Below are 22,900 nucleotides of genomic sequence, written 5' to 3' on the forward strand. Positions count from 1 at the left end.
GGTACCCCAAAATTGAGTGATTTGGGTCCCATCGAGCAGGGCTCAGGAACCCTGTAGTTACACATACCTCATTCGGTCACCAACTGCTCCCAGCTCCATCAGGGACCAATTTATCCCCAGCATCTTCTCCACAGTCCTCATTGTCAGAGACTGATCCATCTGGTATTGGAGAGTTTCGTGCAGCAACAGTGGTATCCTCTTGTAGCAAGGGTATGCTTTTGCTGCTGTTGAGTTGATCCTAGCTCCCAAGAAGAGCTTGTCTTGAACTGGATTTCTTGCCGATTTTTCCTTGGATTATGGAAAATCCAAGCTTTTGGAGTGTTGATGTCACTGTATTTATGTGGTTTCTGCACTTGTGCAATGAATTTGCTTTTACCAGGCAGTCATCTAGGTAAGGATATATGTGTATCCCTTGTCTTCTCAGATGTGCTGCCACTGCTGTTAAGCACTTTGTAAAGACTTTGAACGCAGATTTTATTCTTAATGCAAGCAATTTGAATTGATAGTTTGTTCCATCTTGTGCTTGTGATTCATTGGAATGTGTAGGTATGCATGTTTTAGATCAATTGTCATGAACAAAAGAAGTGAAGAGAGGGTCCAAGGGAATCTTTAAAGACCTGGCACAGTTACAGCCCCCAAAGAAACAGTATTAATGTTATATCCTACATAATTATATAACATGTATTCTAGCCCTGCTGCCTCTAGCTGCTCAGCCAGAGTGCGTCTTGGTGTTAGAATGTTGGTGTGCCTGTGATGCGTGGAATGCCTGGGAGTCTAAGTGGGATGAATGTGGCAGTTGGAGATGGGCTGAGCAGTTAGGGAGGCTGCTCCTGGTGGGGCTGGAACCACACTAGGCTGGCTGGAGTCAAGACAGATGTAACCTGAACTGGAGACTGAATAAAGAAGACCTAAATATACATCCTGGCTCCTGGTGTCATTCTACTTAGGACACAACAATAAGCAAACAAAAGATAACTGTGGGTCTAACTACTTTAATAGTTAAACTAAGTCCGACCAAGACCTCCTAAAAGTTTTTAACCATGCAGGAATATAATATAGTCCAAACTCAACAGGATACTTACAATATTCAATATTGTAAGTATCCTGTTGAGTTTGGACTATATTATATTGCTACACGGTTAAAAACTTTTAGGAGGTATTGGTCGGACTTAAACTATTAGAGTGGTTAGACCCACAGTTATCTTTTGTTTGCTTATATTAGATCAATTGTCACCCCATAGTCTCCTTGTTGCAGCTATGGGATGACATTTTCTAGCGTTGCCATTTTGATTTTTTGTGTCTTTATGAACTGGTTTACGAAACTGAGGTACAGTATAGGACGTAGAGATCCATCTTGCTTTGGTATTAGAAAATATGTTGGGCATCCCTTCTAGTTGAGCTCTTTTTAGGGCACTCGCTTGATTGCCCTCTTTTGCAGCAATTCTTTTACTTCCTCTAGGTGTCAGGTGTTTTCCTCCTTTGTGTGAACTACTCTCTTTGATGCCTTTAAAGGTAGGTGCATGACTAGTTCTATGCAATATCCGTGCTTGATGATGTTGAGTATCCACTTGTCTGAAGTGACCTTTTCCACTCCTATTCACCCCCCCACCACCAGTGTTGGGAGCGATGTTGGTGTTTTGAGTTATTTACTCGTGGCTGCAAATCTACTTTCACCTGTCCCCCAAAGGTTTGACGTAGTGGTGTCTGGTACGGCCATTGTGGAGTTGTTGTTTGTGTCTTGCTTGTAACTTGGAAGCTTCCTCTACCTACTGGTTTCCTTATAGGTGTGGTTTCTCACCTCAGATGTCCCCTAAACTGCATGGCTCCCATCGATTTGGCTCAGTCATTGGCCTTTTTAAGCTGCTGCAAGGTTTAACTAACTGCCAAAAATTGCTTGTTATGCTACATTGAATGGGGTGTAAATAAGGTTTGCTTTGACCTCATTTTTGAAGCTCGACACTCTTATACAGGCATGTCTTCTTAGGGTGGTCCCCACCATAATCTGTCTACTTGCTGTGAATGCAGCATCAAGAGCAGATTTTAATCAGATGCAGCAATATTTTTCCCTTCTTCTGCAAGGGACGCTGCCTTTCTCTGGAATTGCTCAGGAAGATGTTTCATCAGCTCTGCCATCTCTTCTCAGTGCAACTATAAGCTATATAAACACTCTTTAAAGGAGTCTACTTATATTCTAGAGACTGTACCAGCGGACTGTATTACTGCTGCCCCAACAAGAAAGAGGGCAGACGTGTCCACTGCCTCTGGACCACCACCAGATAACGAAAGTAAGAAGATGGACATGGTAGGGTGAAAGTTTGAGGGGAGCTGCAACACAATGGCACACAGCCAATTTGAATGCCCTGCTCAACAGGTAGGTGTGATCTTTACCTCCATGCAGGCCATGTCTAGCAACCCTCCTATGAGGGTAAAGACTTCATGCAGGATGTGTCTAGCACCTCTCCCATGAACGTAAAGACCTTCATGCAGGCCATTTCTAATAGTGTTGGTGTTGTGGACACTTTGGAACCCTAAAAGGACCTTCTAAAAGAAGATCCAAAAGTTTGAAAAGATTTGGAGAATTTTTCTTAAATTATTCCATCAGTTGACCTGCCAGTCATGAAGAGTAAAGCTGGCGACATCAAACCAAGACTACTGACACATTACGCTGAGCCATGCTGTCGTTGTCTAACCCAAACATGGCCTAACAAGGAGCCTTGCTCAACATTGAGAAAGATCTCAAAAGAGTGACTAAGTCAGATGTTAAAAACGTAACCGGGCCCTACCGCTAACTGTATCTGACCCGTGCTACACTGCGGTCAGCCGGAAACGTTGACTTTGTCCCAGTCACGCATAAGCAGATGTCCTAAAGTGGTGCTTTTGAATTTTAGCCACTAAAAAGTGTTTGTTCTTTAAAAATTGAAAACAGATCCCTACATAGGATTTTCTTATTGTGGTGTAATTTTATTCCAACAATATTTCCAATTTTTATAAATTGGTCTTCGTTGTCTCGCACTTATTTAACGTACTGGTGTTTTTAAATGCTTTGCACTCCTATCTCTTAAGTTAAGCCTGCCTGCCTGCAGCCAACTACCAAGGGTTGAGCAAGGGAATCATTCATTATGACCTAAGTTGGACATTATATTGTGACCTTCTTACTAGTGGTAGAAAGCTACTTATCCCTAGTAGCAAACCAGTTTATTTACAGTCACTTTGGCCCCATCAACAGAACATAAAATATTTACAATACATTAATAATAAGATCATTCTGAATACATTTTAAGATTGAAATCATAAAGGCAATAATGTTACAAGTATTATCAATAGAGGAGCTCTGGAATGCTATTTAGTGCTGGACCGCAACAGTGGTCTATCAGAAATATCATCAGCATTTCACATCTAATTAAACACTGACTTCGCCTGAGCTGTCCGGCAAGGCCAGCAGCTGGACAAAAGAAACTGCATAATAATTCACACACACACAAAAAAAAAATACACCAGCTAAAGGTGTCAAGCGTTCAGGTTGTATGTAAAGGAGCAATGCTCACTCTTCCAAACAGTCATTTAGGGTTACCACATCTAGATAGTTTTCACCTCCCTCATTTCATTTTGCATTTAAATATCCACACATTATAGATCTTTGCAGCAGTTTGCACATATTGTAACTTTCTCTGTAACCACTTTTAATCAGGATCGTTTTATTGGTCTCATGACTACAAATTTGGGTCCACTCAAATCGTATCTCTTCCAATATTACAAAAATATTTTACGCAGTCCCATCATTGCCAGAGATTAGATTTCACTCAGGGTCTCGCTAACGAAGCTGCGATGCATGTTCATCTGGAGATCTGTTCAGTACAACCGAGACGAACATTCCCTAGATCATACTGGTGCAGAGATACGGTACCAGGTTCATTCACTGCCACCTGCACCCCCAAACTCATATGGTATCCCAGAGTTACACACCATCAGTCACTGGCTGCTGCTTCCATCTCCTGGGGTACAAACTGAGGTGCAGTGCAGGGATCACTGCCCAAGAGCTTCCCTCTCAGTACCATACTGCTTAAATACCGGCACTGATCGCCCCCCATGGGTTTTACACAGTCATCAAGAACCTAGACCATTAACATTGACTTGCCTCAATGCTCTCTGCTGCCTCCAACAATCAGCCCATCAACTGCAGGATCACACATGCTCCGGTCTTAAGACCTGGAACTACATGCCTGTCCTCCTTCCCTCGGGCAATAGCAGCACTGGCGCACCAATGGCTGGTTGTGTGCACAACACATAGTTTAATAGAGACTTTGGGATTTAGTGGCCTTGGTTACATTGAGTAAAGCCAACAGTCTCAGCTCTTTCCTTTCACCAACACCTTCAATCTGTTATGTATGTGGGTGAAATAGCTTTTGAAAACGGTAAACAATAAATCCAAGTATCCCTTATTTAAACACCAATCTAATTGCAATTTACCACATTCAGTGCCACACTGACACTTCTGCCACCCCCCATAGATGCCTCCAAGTCCTACTAAACGTGTGTAGTCCTTCCTTGTCTTCTGGACTCCGAGCCAAATTGGCTCTGTGTCACTCAATACCTTACTGTCCCAATTCATGACTTAAAGATATTGTAGTCTTACGGCTAGAGCGGTCGACCTCTAAGCTGGGGAACTGGGTTGAGTCAACATCTGTGATTCTGGGCAAATCACTTATTCTCCCCCTGCCTAACAAAAAAGAATGTGTCCTCATGTAACAAAACTGGTGCTCGTGTAAAGTGCTCTGATACCCGATGTCTTGGGTCTAGTTCGAGCTATATAGAACTCTTAAAAAAATAAAATTACAAAAATAATAAGAAACCACTCTCCCAGGGTCAAGAAGCCTAACAAACGGTAAGACAATGGGACGATCACAAGATCTAGCTGCTGCTTAAACACATCAAATGAGCATTAAGGACACAGCAAGCTGTCCCAGCCCAGACAACTGGTGCAAGTCATCTGCAAGAAGCCTAGCACCGGTCCAGGAGGCTTAAGGAAAAGGACCACATTTTTTGTAACAATCCATGCCCAACATAGTTCCGGGGAATTTACAATTGGAAAACTCAGAAAGTATTTTGATCTGGATCAGAGGTAAAGAAGAGTTTAACTGTTTACATGAGATTTCCAGTCTCTTACATTGATAAAGTCTTCCCCTGACAGGTGTGGTATAATGAGGGGGGGAGGGGAGAAGAGGAACATGTGGGCAAGTCACTGTTTGTAGGGGGAAGGGGTGTTTCTAGGTGCGATGCCCTTACCCCTACCCTTAAAGTTGTTGCCTCTATAACCTACTCAAAAAATCCTCTGGGGAGCAGAGGACTGGTTATTACCCTTGTAAGTGGAGGTATTCTGATCTGGGTATGTTGTCTTGTCTGACCCTCCTCAGTAGAAAGAGCGACAAAAAGAACCTCTATTGGATGCAGCCTGAAGTGCGCCCATAGATTTAGCGACTTCAGTGTCCTTTTTGATCTTCTCTAACGCCTGGTCAACGTTCGGGCCAAATAAGTGTGCCTTATCAAATGGTGCGTTAAGGATAGATTGTTGGACCTCCTGTTTAAAACCTGCGATACTTAACCAGGCGTGCCACCTTAGTATGACGCTGGTGTTAATCTCCCTAGCTGAGGTGTCTGCAGCATCTAGAGCAGACCAGAGGTGTCAATTAGTTTAGATCCTTTATCCGGTGGAGGAGCATCTCCTGGTGATTGAGAATGTGCTCTTTTACCAGCGTTTGATACCACTGGTGAATCCATTGGCACTTGTCCCTTCATAAAAATGGGGTCTGTAGGAGACGCTTTATATTTTTTGTCCACTCTAGGAGTTAGGATGCAGACTAACTGTGTCTTGAAAAATTTCTTCAGCATGCTGCATCAAGCCTTTAAGCATTGGTAGTAATTGAGATGACCTCTATGTGGATGCTAGTGTCTCAAATAAGAAATCCTCTTCCAGTGATACCTTATGGCGCTCAATCACATGGAAACGTTCAGCCCTGGCAGAGAGCTCAAGGTGTGATGCATAGTCTACGGGAGGAGACAGTTTGGTTGGGTACAAGTCTGGATCAGTGTCACCTGTGTGTGTGTGTGGGGGGGGGGGGGTCTAGTGTGTAATCCATCCATGGATCTATTGGCATAGGCATTCCCCCATCATCTGCATCATCATCGTCATGATGAGATTGAGGAGAATCTTGATATGTAATCTATAAAGAATTCTCAGGAGGTGACGGGGATAGTGGGGTTGATGGAAAATAAAAGGGACTTTTAGTCACAGTCTTTCTTATCAAGGGGATCTTGTAAGAAGTGTCCTTCTCCTCTTGAAGCTTACGTTTGGGTAGTGGTTTTATGTGGATATGACCAGTATCGAGGTTGATATGCAGTCTTTATGGCTTTGGATCGGGCGTTAATGGAATAGGAATATGCTACTTACCAGTATGCATCTGTCCTTGGCATGTAGGGCTGCCGACATTCATATCTGTGCATAGATTGCCGCCTAGTGTTGGGTCCGGATGATTGCACATTAATGTCCTGGAAGAGTCTTCGAAGTATCACGAGATAGGTGGCTCCTCCCCTGGACTACAGTGCGCATGGGCATCCTCAGATTGTTTTTTGCCATTGTGGCAGAGGTGGAGTGTTGTACAGTAAGAGATGTCCATGCAAGAAACTGAGAGTTAGAATGAATGCTACAGCTGCGACAGGCACCGGGGAGGAGGGTGGGCGATATGAATGTCAGCAGCCCTACATGCCAAGAACAGATGCATACTGGTAAGTAGCATATTCCGTTCGAGGCATGTGGGCTGCTGAATTCATATCTGTGCATAGAATGTATAGCAGTTTCTCCCTTAGCGGTGGCTACCTGTGCCAGCTGCAGCAGTTTGAAACAGAGTTTTTAGAACAGCCTGTATGTTATATTCTACCTATTGCATATTCCTTTGCATGACTTTACCAACTTCATGCATTCAAGTGGAATGCCTCTGCACTGTGATGCACTATAGAATGTTGGGTGATGATTGAAGATAAACCACAGTTATGATGGGGCTGAGCTACCTGCTGGCTGCTCCTGGTGGGTCCTTATTCTTGAATTATACTTGACAACTTAACAACTCAATAAATCCACTTGAATTACTTCAACCCGACTGGACTAAGTTACTACATTTTGATGGCGACGAATCGAACTTACCTACGTGTTCAACTCAAGATATCAACCACCTTCAATCAAAAATCTATCAAAATCTTCAACAAGTAAACAAAATATTCTTCCTACGTGTTCAACTCAAGAAATAAACCTTCAAGAAACTAAATCTGTCAAGATCTTCAACAAAGGGGCAAGTTACTATTCTGGCACCAAGACCCACCAGTGACCCTTTCACCGGTCGCCCCCAACTTCTATGTGCCAGACCCCTATTCAAATTGATCAATAATCAGGACTTTCAACTTTGCTTTGAAATTTGCTTCAAATTCAACTCTACAACAGCACCTCAATAATGAAGCTATTCAAGTCATCTAGTGCTATTATCTAGTGTCTTCCAGTTGCTGCTGCCTGCCCTGCTGATACATGTCCCTGCTGAAATTTCAGTACGTCTTACAAGGTAATCTGTAGTTACCTATATTTCTACACCAGAAAGGGTTAAGCATTTTGTGTGGCGATTGGCACTTTAGTAAAAACATCAAAACAAGAAAGGTACTGTTCATCATAACCTTCAAGCATCATTCGAAAATTATTCATTTCAATAAAAATATTACAGCGCACTTGGTTCAAGACACCTCAACCATGATGTTTACCTACTGATACTACAAAACAGTGTGAGCCTACTTACATTAAATATACCTACAAGTTGAACCTGCCTGCAAGCGTCTACGTTCCTACCTTTTGATTCGTTTCACTCAAAGCATTTTTTCAATCACCCACTGAATCTACAAAATAAGGTTGAGTTTTCCTACTTAAATTTAACCTAGTGCAAGTATTTCCGTTCTCACAAATTGCCTGGTGAAAGAGCTTTCATGGACATTCAGAAACATTGCTTTCAAGTAAGTGGACTCTTTTAGTTCATGTATATCGTGTGTAAATAACATTGACTTGAGGTTCGTATGCCTTTCTGCACTTTTAATTTCTACAATGAATACTCGAGATTGTGTATAAAGACTGCACGTTCTCAGCATTTGTCCTCTAAGTTTTTACTTTGCCTCGCATGCTGGTTTACTCACCTTCCTCTGTCCGATGTCCGTTGGTTGACGGTTGGTCAGGAACGATCTTCTCTCCTTCCTGTCTGCCGTCCTTCTGATGACGTGTGTGAAATGCATCTAGGGATTAGCGAAGGTCTTCTATGACGTTACACTTTCTTCTGGCTGCAGTTTTCCTACTGTCTTCGTTCGACACGCTCTGACCTTGAGCCATCCGGCAGTAACGTAACAGCGTACCGCCATCTTCTTCAAATCAGCATATTAAAGTTGGTACTCGAAGTTTATTCGTTACGCTTCCAACGTGATTTCTATTCAACACGCACACTGTGGTCTTCCGGTGTGGAGGTCACAATCTGGATCGGTAGTCTACCAATAAAGCTGGTAATGATGTTTCCTCTATAGCTCTATTTCACAGAGTGTACATTTCAATTTTACTGCCATCCAGGACATCCGACGAGAACATACTGTAGATCTGAAAATTCTGTTCTGTATAATTGAGGCACATTGCTCGGGGGCAAAGATCGAGCTCCAGGGTTATAAGAGCCTACTTCAATAACTATTTCAAGTATACTCTCTAGTTAACACGTGTTGTTTTTTTTTTGTACACTCACCAATCGAATTAACAACTTTATATCGGATATGTGCTTGGACCTTCTGCAAGTTTATTATACAATTTTATTTCATTTCAGAGGTGATCGTTCTTTCTCTGAATGCAACGTTATTTTATTGTACATTCTTGCAGTCATAATTTCAAACTCTTAATGCTATGCTGCCATCTAGTGTCTTAAGAATAGTGAATGGAATTTATTCCTATTGCTTGTTTTTAATATGGACTTCAAGGATAACAAATCGATATATGTAACTTCATATTCAGTACCTTGCTGTTTAGGATTAATAAGCCTATTTTGAAAAGTTTAATTTTCAACAACTTACAGGATTTCTTTCTATTTGCAGTTTATGCTGTTTCATCTTGTTCTACAATGCACAACATTCAATTCAATTTTCAAGTTACATGCATGTGTTTTATTTTAATTATCAACATACATGCATGTGTGCAGTATTCCTGTTTTGTGAATGTGCACGTCCATTTATATCAATATGCATGCATACGTCAATTTATATCAATATGCATGCATAACAGTAGTATTCCTAGTTTGGGACTACATCGTGAGATACTTTTCGACGTACTCACATTCATTTTCAAATAGTCACATTCAAAAGTGTATTTAATGTTTTCAATATGTGACTTTCAACATATTCAAATATTCACGTTCGAGAGAGTATCAAATGTTTTCAATATGTGACTTTTAAAGGTTTTCAATTTTTATTGCTACCTATCGATATTTCAATATTTAACATTCATAGCTTGTCAACAGAGTATTCTCCATTTTCAATGTTTTTGAGGATGTAATTTCCATTACAACCTATCAATGTTTTAACGTTATTCATTAATCAATTCAACTTATTAATTATTTATGCTGTTGAACAAAGTAGTATGAAAGACCTTTATTTGTTCTTTCCTCTACTTCGGTTTGATATTTCCATCTTTTACTCAATGTCTCACCTTTTCATACTTTCCTTAGCTGTGAGTATGTCTCGAGTGATTGTTGGGTAGTTCTATTCATCCTTTTCTCATTATTTCGTGTTGAGGAGAATAGAAACTCTTACTTTTCTTATGTTCCACTCTTACTACCTGCATGTTCCACGTTTATGTATTCGTTGGGAAGAAAGGGAAGTACAGTTCCTATTTATGTTCTTCTACTTCTCTATCTCACTCCTCTAATCTGGGTATTCTTTCACTTTTGCTTTGTCTCGTATTTACAGAGTGAGAATGTATCTGATCTATTTTCATTCATATCTTCTCTGCAATTTCTATGCTTCCTGCTATTCATTCCTTCTTGTCACATCTGTCTGGCCAGTGGGTGTGTCAGCTCGTAATGATTGGTACGCTTTTTCTTCTTTTAGTTTCTATGCTATTTTGTTCGTTGTTTTGGAAGAAAAGGAGGTATGTTATATTCTACCTATTGCATATTCCTTTGCATGACTTTACCAACTTCATGCATTCAAGTGGAATGCCTCTGCGCTGTGATGCACTATAGAATGTTGGGTGATGATTGAAGATAAACCACAGTTATGATGGGGCTGAGCTACCTGCTGGCTGCTCCTGGTGGGTCCTTATTCTTGAATTATACTTGACAACTTAACAACTCAATAAATCCACTTGAAATACTTCCACCCGACTGGACTAAGTTACTACACTGTCCTACAGCAGCTTGCGGTTTGGAATGTACATCTACTCAATAGTGTTTTGTGAAAGTATGTATGGTGGACCATGTGGCTGACTTACATATTTCCTCTAGAGGAATGTTTCCTAGGAAAGCCATGGATGCCCCCATTTTGCGTGTTGAATGCGCTCTTGGGGGAACTGTTAAAGTGCGTTTTGCCTTAAGATAACATATTTGAATGCACTTAACAATCCATCTTGCTAACCCAGATTTAGAAATGGGGTTGCCTTTGTGTTGTGGTGAAAAGCAACAAACAACTGTTTTGTTTTCCTGAAATCTTTTGTTCTGTCTATGTAATATAGGAGAGCCCTTTTAACATCTAGTGTGTGCAGGGCCCTTTCAGGTACTGACTGTGGATTTGGGAAGAACACTGGCAGTTCTATTGTTTGATTGATGTGGAAATGAGACACCGATTTTGGCATGAATTTAGGGTTTGTCCTAAGCACACCCCTATTAGCGTGGATTTGTAATTTGTAATTGTATTTGTAGAGCGCAACGGTCACTCCGAAAGGAGCATCCTGGCGCTGTTATGATAGTATGCAATCAGTTACATAAGCAGAATTAGATGGCGGCCATGACATTAGTCTGGGAGATTAAAAATCCAGGTTTTTAGTTGCTTCCTAAATTGGGTTTCTTGGGTTTGGGACCTGAGGTTTTTGGGCATGGAGTTCCAGGCTCTAGCGGACAGATAAGTCAGGGTTTTGCCACCTTTGGTTTTGAGATTAAACCTAGCTAGCTTTATTTGATTGTCATTAGAGGATCGTAGAGTCCTAGAAGGGTTGTAGTGGGGGTAACGCCTTGTGAGATATTTAGGGCCTGTGTTGTTAAATGCCCGAAATGCGATGATTAAAATCTTAAAAAGTATTCTTTTGTGCAGAGGCAGCCAATGAAGAGTCTTTAAGGCAGCTGATACTGAGGATTTCCTGGGTAGTTTTAATACTAGTCTGGCAGCTGAGTGTTGTACACTTTGGAGTTTTTTTCAGTGTAGATTTTTTTACTCCTGCCATCAGACCATTGCAGTAGTCTAGGCGGGCGAGAATTAGAGCCACTGCTACCGCCTTTCTTGAGTCAGTGGGCAAGAAGTCGAAGAACTTTTTAAGAGATTTTATGATGCCAAAGCAGCGTCCTGCCACATTCCTGACATGTTGGTCAAAGGATAACTCTGTGTCGAACAAGACTCCGAGATTTCTTGCTGTCGCTACGGTCTGGGGGGGGAGCAGTGGAATCCTCTGGCCACCAAAGGCTGGGACAGAAATTGACATTTTTTCCCATTGGGAGGATTTCTGTCTTGCTGCCGTTACATTTCAGGTGTTTTTTTTCCATCCAGCGGAAAACGTCCTTCAAACAGTTTTTAAGATTTAGTTCAGCATTAGTGGAATTTTCATCTAATGGCACAATGAGTTGAGTGTCATCGGCATACGAAGTTACGAGTATGCCGAATGATTCAATCAGGGAGATAAGTGGGATCAAATAGACATTAAAAAGTAGAGGTCTCAAAATGGAACCCTGAGGGACTCCAGACCGAACCCTCTTCTCTTCAGAAAGGAAAGGGCCCAAGGCAATGGTTTGGGATCTATCAGATAAGAAGGATGTTATCCACGCCAGAACCACGTCCGAGATACCGATATCTTTTAATCTGCCCAGCAGTATGGAGTGCGAAATGGTATCGAACGCCGCTGTGAGGTCCAATAGAATCAGCACGGCGTTCTTTCTTTGATCCTGTAGCAGCTTTATAGAATCTGTCAATTCAATCAATGCAGTTTCTGTAGAGTGATGAGGACGGAAACCTGACTGTTGGGGATGGAGGACATTGCATGTTTCTATATGGCTTTTTAGTTCTCTATAGACCATCTGTTCAGTGATTTTTCCCAAAACTGGGAGGAGTGATATTGGGCGTAGATTGGTGAGGTCTGAGGGTGATTTATTGAGCTTTTTCATCAGGGGTTTTACAATTCCCTGTTTCCATTCACGTGGGACGACACCTGTATTGAGGGAAGAGTTTACAATCTTATTTATGATTGGATTCACCACATCAATTAACTGATGGAGAATTCTTGGGAGGCAGGGGTCAGAGGGTGCTCCTGATTTACAGGCTAGGATGACTTCCCGTGTTTGGGATAGACTGACCAGTGTGAAAATTTTAAGACTTCCAATTGTGTTATCTCCCTGATCAGAGAGGGTATAAGTCTGAGAGACTTGGTGTATAGGGCAAATTTTTCCTGTATTGAGTCAATTTTCTCCTCAAAAAAGTCAGCTATTTGATTGCAGAACTCTTGGGATGGAGGTATTTCAGGCTGTAACGCTCTGGGATGGGTAAAAGTCTTGACTATCGAAAACAATGTTTTTTGTTTTTGTTTGGCATCCTTGATGGCATTGATATAAAAATCTTTCTTGGCAATTTTTATGCTGGAATGATATATCTTCCTCAGCTGGATATAAGAGTTTGTCTGCCGTGTCGTAAGTTTTACGCCACTTGCGTTCGCCTTTTTTACATAATAGATGGGCTTTGGCTAAATCTGGAGTAAACCAGGGGGCATTTGTCTTGCATCTTTTCTCCATTCTTCGGTGACGATTGGGTGGTGCACGTACTTTGATTTCATGCTGCATCCAGCTCTGGAAGTGTTTTGAGTCATGTTCTACGTCGCCAGTCAGCCTAGGGATCTGTGTCTGGATGATAGGTTTAAGCTTGAAATTTTCCTCTACCATTTTCCAGTTAACATAGTTCTCAGAATGTGAACTGGATTTGATTGGATTCTGGGGGCGTGAGGTTTTGATGCAAAACGGGATCAGACTATGATCGGTCCAGATTTGTGGGACAGGAGATTGGGTTGCTAGAAGGGGAAAGTTCGTACATACCCCATCTAGTATGTGTCCAGCTTGATGTGTGGGCTGTTTAACCCTTTGTTGAAGGTTAAAAATTTCCAGGGTCTGATGAAAATTAAGAGCCTGTAGGTCGGTTCTGGATTCGAGGTGCAAATTAAAATCACCCAGGAGAGTAAAGTGTGGGTATCGAATGAGAAGCTGACCTAAAGAGTCACTGAGAGATTCTAGGAATCTGGTTGCATTGCCCGGGGGGCGGTAGATTAGTCTTCCTGAGAAGGAGGAGGTCTCGTTCAGTTTGATGGAAAAGCCGAGGCCTTCTATACCTTTGAGGGAGTCTAAATTGAATGTGTGGCATTTAAAGTGGTTTCTTAACACCAAGGCTACTCCTCCACCTCTCCCCTTCAGCCTGTCCTGCCTAAGGATGGTGTAGCCTTGTGGGAGGGCAATGGCTAGGTCTGGGTTACTATTATCAGTTAGCCAGGTTTAGGTTATGAGGAGGCAATCTAGGTCTAACTCCAGGATGAGATCTTTTATATCTTGGCTATGGTTACACATGGAGCGAGCGTTGATCATCCCTCCTTTAAAGGGCAACATATTATCGACCAAGTCGATTAGAGGAGCTTTTGTCTTGACTGGGGACCCGCAGGAGGTCCACCTGCAGAGCTTACAGCTAAAGGGCCCTTTGATGTTAGTCATTTCAACCTTACAAGTACAACCATTTCCTATGCGTAGACTTTGAAGAACACCGGGCTGGTATTTTATCGCGGAGGGTTCTTGTCCGGAGTTTCCTGCGCCTGTCGCGTTCTTGGCGCGGACAGGCGCAGACGGCGCTCCCGCTGTGCTCGTCCGCTGCTCTTCCTGCTAAAGCACATATTTAACGTGGGGGGGGGGTGTGTCCGAGGGGGCGTGGCCAGCGAGCACGCCGGCGATGGCTAAAGTAGCTATGACCGCAACAGCGATCAAATCGGCAGTGCGGTATGCAGGCAATGGGCTTCTGCCCCAAGAGAGATCAAAGGAGGTATGCTTTGTTTTAAAAATACAGTAAATACAAGTGACAGTCAAACTTTTTAAAAGTAAGTGATTGCGTACCACCAGCTCCCGGCTTCCGCCTCAGGAGTGGGTTCCAAGTTTGTAAGGACGCTTGTTGTCAGCGCCTTTTATGCTGGGCGGAGGGGCGTGTCCTCGAGGGGGGCGTGGCCAGCGATGGCGGCCGCTTAAGTAGCTATGACCGCAACAGCGATCAAATCGGCAGTGCGGTATGCAGGCAATGGGCTTCTGCCCCAAGAGAGATCAAAGGAGGTATGCTTCGTTTTAAAAATACAGTAAATACAAGTGACAGTCAAAATTTTTAAAAGTAAGTGATTGCGTACCACCAGCTCCCGGCTTCCGCCTCAGGAGTGGGTTCCAAGTTTTGGAAGAATGGCTCTTGAATAGTTAGGGCTTGCTGTGGATCTGGGTGCTGAATGTCTCCATGGCTCTGGGTTAAGAGACTGGGCGTTAGTTTTAGTCTTTGATGAGGCACCACGGAAAGTTCTAGGAAAGTGGTGTACCACGGTTGCCTCGCCCATGTTGGAGCAACTAGGATTAGCGTCATGGAGTGTTGTCACAGTTTTCGTGCCACTAGCGGTATCAACGGTGCTGGTGGAAAAGCGTAGGCAAATTTGCCTGACCAGTTCATCCATATCTCATTGCCCTGAGACAGCGGGAACCTTGCGGCGAAGTACCGGCATTTTGCGTTTTGTGGCGAACAGGTCTATCTCTGGTTGTCCCCACTGTTGGAAGTATGGTTGAAGCGCTGTGGGATGAATCTCCCACTCGTGTATCTGTTGACTGTGTCTGCTGAGCAAATCAGCTATTAGATGGTCCTTGCCTGGGAGGTGTTCGGCTATGAGAAAAATGTTTCTCTGAGTGGCCCACTTCCACATGCTTTGAGCTAGATGTGACAGCTGTGGAGAGTGTGTTTCTCCCTGCTTCTGTATGTAGTACATCGCAGTCATGTTGTCCGTCCGGATCAACACGGTCTTGTTGCACAGATGTACTTTGAAAGCTTTCATTGCCATAAAAATTGCCATCAGCTCCAGTAGGTTGATGTGCATTTTTTTCTGTTGCGTGGTCCATAAGCCCTGTATTGTGTGGTGGAGGACATGGGCTCCCCACCCTACTAGGGATGCGTCCGTCATTAAGATTACTTGTGGTACAGGCTCTTGGAACAGTCGTCCTTTGCAAAGGTTTTGTGGGTTCCACCAATGCAGAGAGTTGTACGCACGACTGGTCACCAACACTAGGTTGTCTAATTGACCTTGAGCCTGGTTCCACGGACGTGCTAGGCACTCCTGCAGCGGACGCATGTGTAGTCTCGCGTGAGGAACTATGAAAATGCATGAGGCCATCATACCTATTAGTTGCATAAACACTCGGGCCGGGAGCGAGTGTTGGGGCTTGAATCTTTGGATTAGTGTCTGAATGCTGTTTATTCTGACAGAATTCGGCTGTGCTTTCCCTGCCAGAGTGTCTATTGTCACTCCCAGGTATTGTTGTACGTGGGCAGGCTGAAGATGGGACTTTGGGTAGTTCAGCGAGAAACCTAAACTGTGCAGGAGGTGAATAGTGCGTGACACGTGGCTGGCACATTGCTGGGCTGACTGTGCTTGTATTAGCCAGTCGTCCAGATATGGATAGACATGAATATGCTGTCTTTGGAGATGTGCAGCTACTGCCGCTAGGCACTTGGTAAACACTCTGGGGGCTGTTGTCACCACGAAAGGAAGGACTTTGAACTGATAGTGCTGATTTTGTATGGTGAACCTGAGATATTTCTGGGTGATACATATATGGAATATATGTATCTTTGAGGTCTAGTGTTGCGAGGAAGTCTCCCTGACGCAACAGTGGTAATACCTGCTGTAGAGTGAGCATGTGGAAATGCTCTGATAAAATGTATTGGTTTAAGGGTCTGAGATTGGCCTGAGAGACCCATCTTTTTTGGGGATTAGGAAGTAGAGTGAGTATACCACTGTACCCTGGTGTTCTAAGGGTACTAGTTCTATGGCCCCTTTTTGTAGCATGCTGATGACCTCTTGCTGCAATAAGTGTAGGTGTTCTGCGGACATAGGACAATGTTTTGGGGGTATGTTGGGTGGTGTGGAGATTAATTCTAGGCAATAGCCATGCTGGATAATTTGCCTCACCCACCTGTCTGTAGTTATGTTTTCCCAGTCTTGCAGGAACTGCTGTAATCTTCCCCCGACCGGTGTTATATGGTCTGGGGGGCAGTGACAAGAAGTCACTGATTTGTATTGGTAGAGGATCTGGTGGTGTTATTCCCTCGTCCTCTAACTTTGCTGTTATTGCCACGGTATCCACCTCTATTGTTCTTGTTGTAGGTGGTTTGCGTGTTGCCTTGGTTGTATGAGGTTTGCTGCGCTGACCCTCCTCTTGCAGCTCCTCTGTTGACAGAGCGACGAAAGGAGCCGCCTCTGTATTGTTGTGACTGCAAGGCTCCCATAGACTTGGCTGTCTCGGTATCCTTTTTCATTTTGTCTAATATTGTGTCCACATTAAGGCCAAACAAATAATCAGGGTTCACTGGCTGATTAAGTAAAGTGGTCTGAACCTCATTTTTGAACCCAGCGATGTGGAGCCACGCATGTCTTCTGAGCATGACACTGGTATTGATAGCCCTGGCTGCTGTGTCAGCTGCGTCTAACGCACACTTGGAGGCGTTGGATATTAACTTTCCCTCCTGTATTAGAAACTCTGCCTGTTCCTTATAAAGGTCAGGTAGATGCTGGAGAAGGTGCTCAAGTGTGTCGTAGTGTGCCCTGTCATACCTGGCTAACAGGGCTTGTGTGTTAGAGATTCTCCATATGTTAGCTGCTCGAGCAGCTACCCTTTTGCCTGAAGCCTCAAAAACTTTAGACTCCTTGTCTGGAGGTTGAGCCTCGCCCGTAGTTTGAGAATTAGCACATTTGCGTGCATTGGATACTACCAAAGAGTCTAATGGCAGCTGTCCCTTAATGTATGTAGGTTCCACTGGTGCTGGCCTATATTTCTTTTCTATCCTTGGGTTAATGACTCTTGCCCTAGTTGGTTCCTTAAATATGTCCCCTGCATGTTTAAGCACCCCTTTTAGCATTGGCAATGTTTTTACTGATCTTTCAGAAGTGTTGAAAGTTTTGAAAAGGAAGTCCTCCTCAATGGGGTCTGCATGCATTTCCACGTGGTGGTTGTATGCTGCTCTTTCGATTAATGCATTGAAAGCAGCTGTGTCCTCTGTAGGCGAAGTTTTTACAGAGTATGCCGCAGTATCTTGCATGGTCTGTGAGTCTACGGGATCTACATGACCAGACCACGGTTCATTTTGGTTGTCTTGGTCATCATCCACTGGATAATTATACAGTTCATTATCCTCATATTCCATATCCTCCTCCGTGCGTGTGGGAGAATATGTATAAGTTTCTTGCACATGTGTGCTGATGGGCTCAAAGAGAGTTGGAGATGTAGCAGAGTCTCTTTTCTTTTTGAGTGGAATGCGGTAGGTTTCAGCAGAAGTGTCTGGTCTGATTTTCCTTTTTAGGACGGTAAGTTTGCCAGTATCAGGGTCCACATAGAGTTTTGTTTGCTCCTCTGTGGAGGGCTCTTGCTCTTCATACGCTTGAGCCCTTTTCCCTGTTATCGCCTTTCTTGTGTGTGTCGGTTCGATTTCCGTTGTCGGTTCGACCGTCTTTTGGCGTATGTGCATCGAAGTACGAATTTTATCGGTCCAAGGCTCTTTTGTGCTTCAACAGTCTTTTTAGGCTGTATGCCCTTTTTCGGTGCCGGGAGTGTTATCGAGCAGACAGTCTTTGTTTGTTTGATAACCACTTTGTGGCCGTGTGTCTTCTTTGGAGCCTGTTTTGGAGCGACGTTTTGCCTCGACTCGATCGCCCCCTTGGGCTCGATTCTTGCCTTCGGCTCGAGTGTCCCCGTATGCACCGTCTTTGGCTTCTCACCTTGTTGTCTCGGTTCGACAACCATGTTCCGCTGGAGTCCTTTGTTTGTGTTGCCTGGCGTCGACGTCGATCTCGTCGGTTCGACGGCTTTTAGTTTAGGCATGTCTCTGGGCGTACTGGCTCTTGGCTCGACAGCCCTGATATGCGAACCAGCTATGTCGACGGCCATTTTGTGTTTGGTCGGCGTCGATGGAACCGCACCTTTCGGTCCACAGAGTGGGAACTATCAGTTTTGGTTTTGCTTCTGCAACTTTCGGTTTCGATATTACCAGGGAATGTTAATGTTGCACCGATGGCTCTTGCCGTATGTTCTTAGCCGGGCTGGATTGCGGGGCCATAGAATCGATTTTTAGATCTTGGCTAAGGCCTTCCGGCGATGCCTCGACCTGAGCCGTTGGAAGCGTTTCAGTGAATGGACTGGGCCCCGTACTTAAAGTTGGCCTCGTGTCCTCGCCGGCGTCGTCCTCGGCGGCTCCGATGCCTGGATCGTAGTCCCCTACCTCGACGATGTCTTCTTCGTCAACGTAGTAGTTGGAGTCATGTTGCGACCCCTGCTCCGACTGCTGGTCTGAGTCCTCCGCTTCGACGACCTCTTCGTCGTCTTCAAAGATGTTCTCCGGGTCAGGCGCTGGCTTTTGCATAGTCTGCCTCGCTGCTCGTCGAACCCGAAGCGTTTTCTTTGAACGGAACTGCGCACAAGCTAAGCAGTCGGCTTCATTGTGTTCAGGAGATAAACACTTGTTACACACAGGGTGTTTATCTGTGTGGAAATTTTGAGTTACAATTGGGGCATCTTTTGAATGGACTTTGTTTCATCGACGATTGGCCCTTGGTGTCGAGAAGGCCCGCGGCCCGATTCGACGATTTGAGTAGAAAACAACCGAAAGAAAGTAGTTGTTACCAATCGGATAACGATTCCAAACTCCGAGTTGAAAATCACATCCAAACCCAATGGCGGAAAAAACCAATCTGAGGATGGAGAGGATGCCCATGCGCACTGTAGTCCAGGGGAGGAGCCACCTATCTCGTGATACTTCGGAGACTCTTCCAGGACAACAATGTGCAATCATCCGGACCCAACACTAGGCGGCGATCTATGCACAGATATGAATTCAGCAGCCCACATGGCTCGAACATGTCCATTTTCAGATCCGAAGGAGTACCCTTATGTTTCAGTGCAGACGTTTTCGGTGCCAGTGGTTTTGGTATCGAAGGAAGCAGACCTTTTGGCTTGGGAGATTTTGGCTCCAAAGGTTGCTTGGTCTTGGCCGCGGTGGATTTCGGTTCCGAGCCGGTCTTATGCTTGGAACCGGAGGCTTTCGGCTCCGAGGGGGGTTTTTAATCGACTGGGTAACAAGCCTGACTGCCTGACCGGTGGTTTTGTTGCCGGGCCCAAGGGCAGGGTGCCAAAGCCTTATGTTGTTTGAAGATAGTTTGTGGGGTCAAAGGGTCTTCGGTACTTAAGTCACCTTGACCCTGCGGCAGTTTCTTGGCGTCAAGGTCGATCTCGAGTTCCGAGCTTGAGTCTTGTTTGGAGAAGGCTTCCTCCTTGTCTGACGCCGATGCCTCAATATCTTCCTGGCCGGAGTCTTCACCGAAGATGTACAGCGTGTCCTTGATGCTTTGATGCTGCATCGCCTGACGTGGAGCCCGACGATTGCGAAAAGCCTTCTTTGATCGAAACAATCTGCAAGAGTCAATTTTCTTCTTTGTGCTTCTTTGTGTAAGTCATTGCGCAGATATTTTGCATGTCACGGAGGGCAAAATTTAAAAGGAGTCCGATCCATCGACGGAGAGCTACCGAGTACGAGTAGGCCTCGAAGGCCATCCACGAAGCTCCCCGATTGAAGGTCGTTCCGATGTCGAAAACGATATGCGGAAAAGTGGGAGTGCGCACGGAAACAATACCATCAAGGTAGAGAGGATTGCGCGTCAAGGGGAAATAGAGAAAACGGTTTTGAACCGGAGCGCAGCAGTACATATCCGAACCAGATGGCGGACAAAAACTATCTAAAAATGCTGTCAATGACCATGCGCACTATCACCGAAATGAGGAGTCACCGCACCTCGTGACTAGGAAAGACTTCTAGGAAGAAAAACAACTTGCAAACATCTGGACCAAACACTAGATGGCAGGAGTATGCAAAGCATGTGTATTTACAGCACAAATGCCTCGAAACTATACTTTATCTATAGAGGGTTTTGGATATTGTAACCCTGTGTAATTCTGAAATACTGTGCACTCAGTACAATTACTATTCTGGTTAAGAGGTATAGCAAATTAAGATGTACTGGTGTGAAGGATGTCCTTTGTAACTAGTGGTACACTCTACCCTTTCCTAAGGTGGAATGGGAGACTGTGGTTTGGAACGTCTCCAATGATCTACCCAACACCCTAATTGTCAGTTGCTTTAGGATCAAAGTAACACAGGAATTAAATGTTATGTGGAGTCCGCTCTGGGACAGGGTGAACTGCAGGTGCTTACCCCTTCTTACACAGGACAGTCTGTGCATTCCTAAACCTCGAAGCAACCTATAAAAGTGTAGGGAGCCCAAGCGGTTTGGGCGTATTTTTGTAGAGAACTGTATCACGGCGGCAATTTTGAAGGACCAGAAAGGCATCCTAGAAGGCGGCATGAAAGACCAGGCAGTTTTAGCCATTTTCATTGGCTGTCTATCACCAATCTCTGGGATGGATACATTTACGGAGCAGTAGTCTTTCTGTATGCTGAGGGCTATTCTTAAACACTCAAAAGCATCCAGGTCATTTTGTAGCACATCTGGATTTACCACGATGCCACTCTTGCGCCAGTCTATGGCTCTATTTGGAATTACACAACGGGACCACTTCTCTGAGATTTGTGATGTCTCTGATGTGACTTACAGTAATTCCTAAAGTCCTTAATCAGGGCCAACATGACCTTATTGTTATTACACATTCTTTTCATGCTTTAGAAGGTCATGGTCCATGGCTAGAGGAGAACATACAAAGATGTTGATTTTGAAGTTGCTATGTTTGTTTATCTCACATTTTCCCTGCAATGACTGAATGGTCTACTTGTAACTATTAATACCCGCTTCGATATGAAGAAAACCTCAGATATGCCCAAGACGCTGGTTGCGCCCAGTACTCTGTTGCTGGTGGACAGGTGACTGCCACCCACTTAACTAATGTAAAGCACACAGCCATTTTCGTTAATGAACCAAACAGCAAACTGTGGAAGAAATATCTTCAGATAGAAAGTCACCATCACATATGAGAAAACAACAAATTCATCTCCTAAAGTGTGTCAGTTTGCCATCATCTGCATACTTGAGCCGACAGCCTGACTAACCACTAAAGAGCATCTTATCCGTGGTGATTCTCTGTCGCAGGTAGACAAACCTAGACCACATTGGTCTATTAGTGCAGTCTGTGAATCGCTACAGACCTGAATAATGAAATCTGTAGATGGTGACCAACCACAAGGAAATCTGGAACTCAGAGCGAGAACACTGGATGCTATTTTCCAGAGCGTAAAAATTATATTCTGGATCCAACCGCTAGATGGCTGGAGCATGCAAAGAACCTGAATTTATAAAAGAAATGTTTTGTGGATATACTTAGACATCAGCATACCCTTGGTTTGGGCTTAAACTGTGAGCTCCCTCCAGAAACTGAACAAAGAAAACCATTCTTCAAGTGTGCAAAATGAGGAAACAAAAAAAAGTCAGATCCCTCCTCCCCCATAAACCATTATGTAGGACCTCTGCCTCAAACATATATTATGGAAACGACTCCTTGGTATAGGACACCTGCATGTTTTGAATATTACGCTGCAATTCGGGTGCACAAGGGCCTGTTCCCTGAAGACAAAGAATCCCACGTATATTATGCTACAAAATTGGTGCCGCCTTCAAGCGAACGCCTTCTCAAAGCTCACTAAGAGATGGAGCACATGCATAGATTTAATAATTTCCGGTATGATTTTTCATTCGAAGTTAATTTAAATGGTGCGCAAGGACAGACCAAGCTCAGGGCTTGTGATAGGCGACAGAATCACCAGGTGTGAACCAAACCAATCATTTGACTTCTTGGACCTGAAATTGGAATAGAAAAGATCGACGTTACAAACAACACTTTTGAACTCAACGTTTGGCTACAAAATGTAAATTCCCCTACCATGTTCATACAGCAGCCTAAAATCAAATTCCGAACCATTTTTTTAAATTATTATTATTCTTTTTTTAACTATTCTGACTGCATTCATGGAATGGAGTTTGGCGAGGTCCCATATTCCTCTGGCTATTTCTTTAAAACTTTTAAAATGAGGTTTCTAATTTGGTGTTCTCGGTTTTCTTGTAATAATAAAGTGCATCTCCTAATCCAGGGTTCTCCAGAGTCTTTCCTCGAGGGCCAGATCCATGCCACATTTTTAAGACTATCTAAATGGGGATAAGCTACAAATTTGGCATTGGATCCGGCCCTCCAGGACAAACTTTGAAGAACCCTGTCTGGATGGTCAGTACAAAATGCACCTCTTCCTCCTTGGAGGCTTCTTCCTCCTGTTGGAACGCAGAGATGAGGTTTTATACAATCTACTAGTGCAGCAATAAGAAACAAAG

The 22,900-nt window shown here is 43.9% G+C and overlaps 1 protein-coding gene across 7 annotated transcripts in view; it reads right to left on the reverse strand.

Annotated features, from left to right (window-relative positions):
• The window catches only part of ZFAND2B (zinc finger AN1-type containing 2B), a 113,795-nt gene that overhangs the window by 27,413 nt on the left and 63,482 nt on the right, over window positions 1-22,900 (reverse strand). For 2 of the 7 annotated variants that reach the window (XM_078679147.1, XM_078679142.1), the window contains exon 10: window positions 3,679-22,375. The exons of the other annotated variants lie outside the window; for them this stretch is intronic. In XM_078679147.1, the coding sequence (XP_078535273.1) occupies window positions 22,358-22,375 (18 nt within the window). In that variant the 3' untranslated portion in view covers window positions 3,679-22,357. Of the gene's footprint in view, window positions 1-3,678; window positions 22,376-22,900 lie in introns of those variants that run through there. 7 annotated transcript variants of the gene reach the window in all.

This window comes from Lissotriton helveticus, chromosome 3_1 (genome assembly GCF_964261635.1).
Source record: "Lissotriton helveticus chromosome 3_1, aLisHel1.1, whole genome shotgun sequence".
NCBI lineage: Eukaryota > Metazoa > Chordata > Amphibia > Caudata > Salamandridae > Lissotriton > Lissotriton helveticus.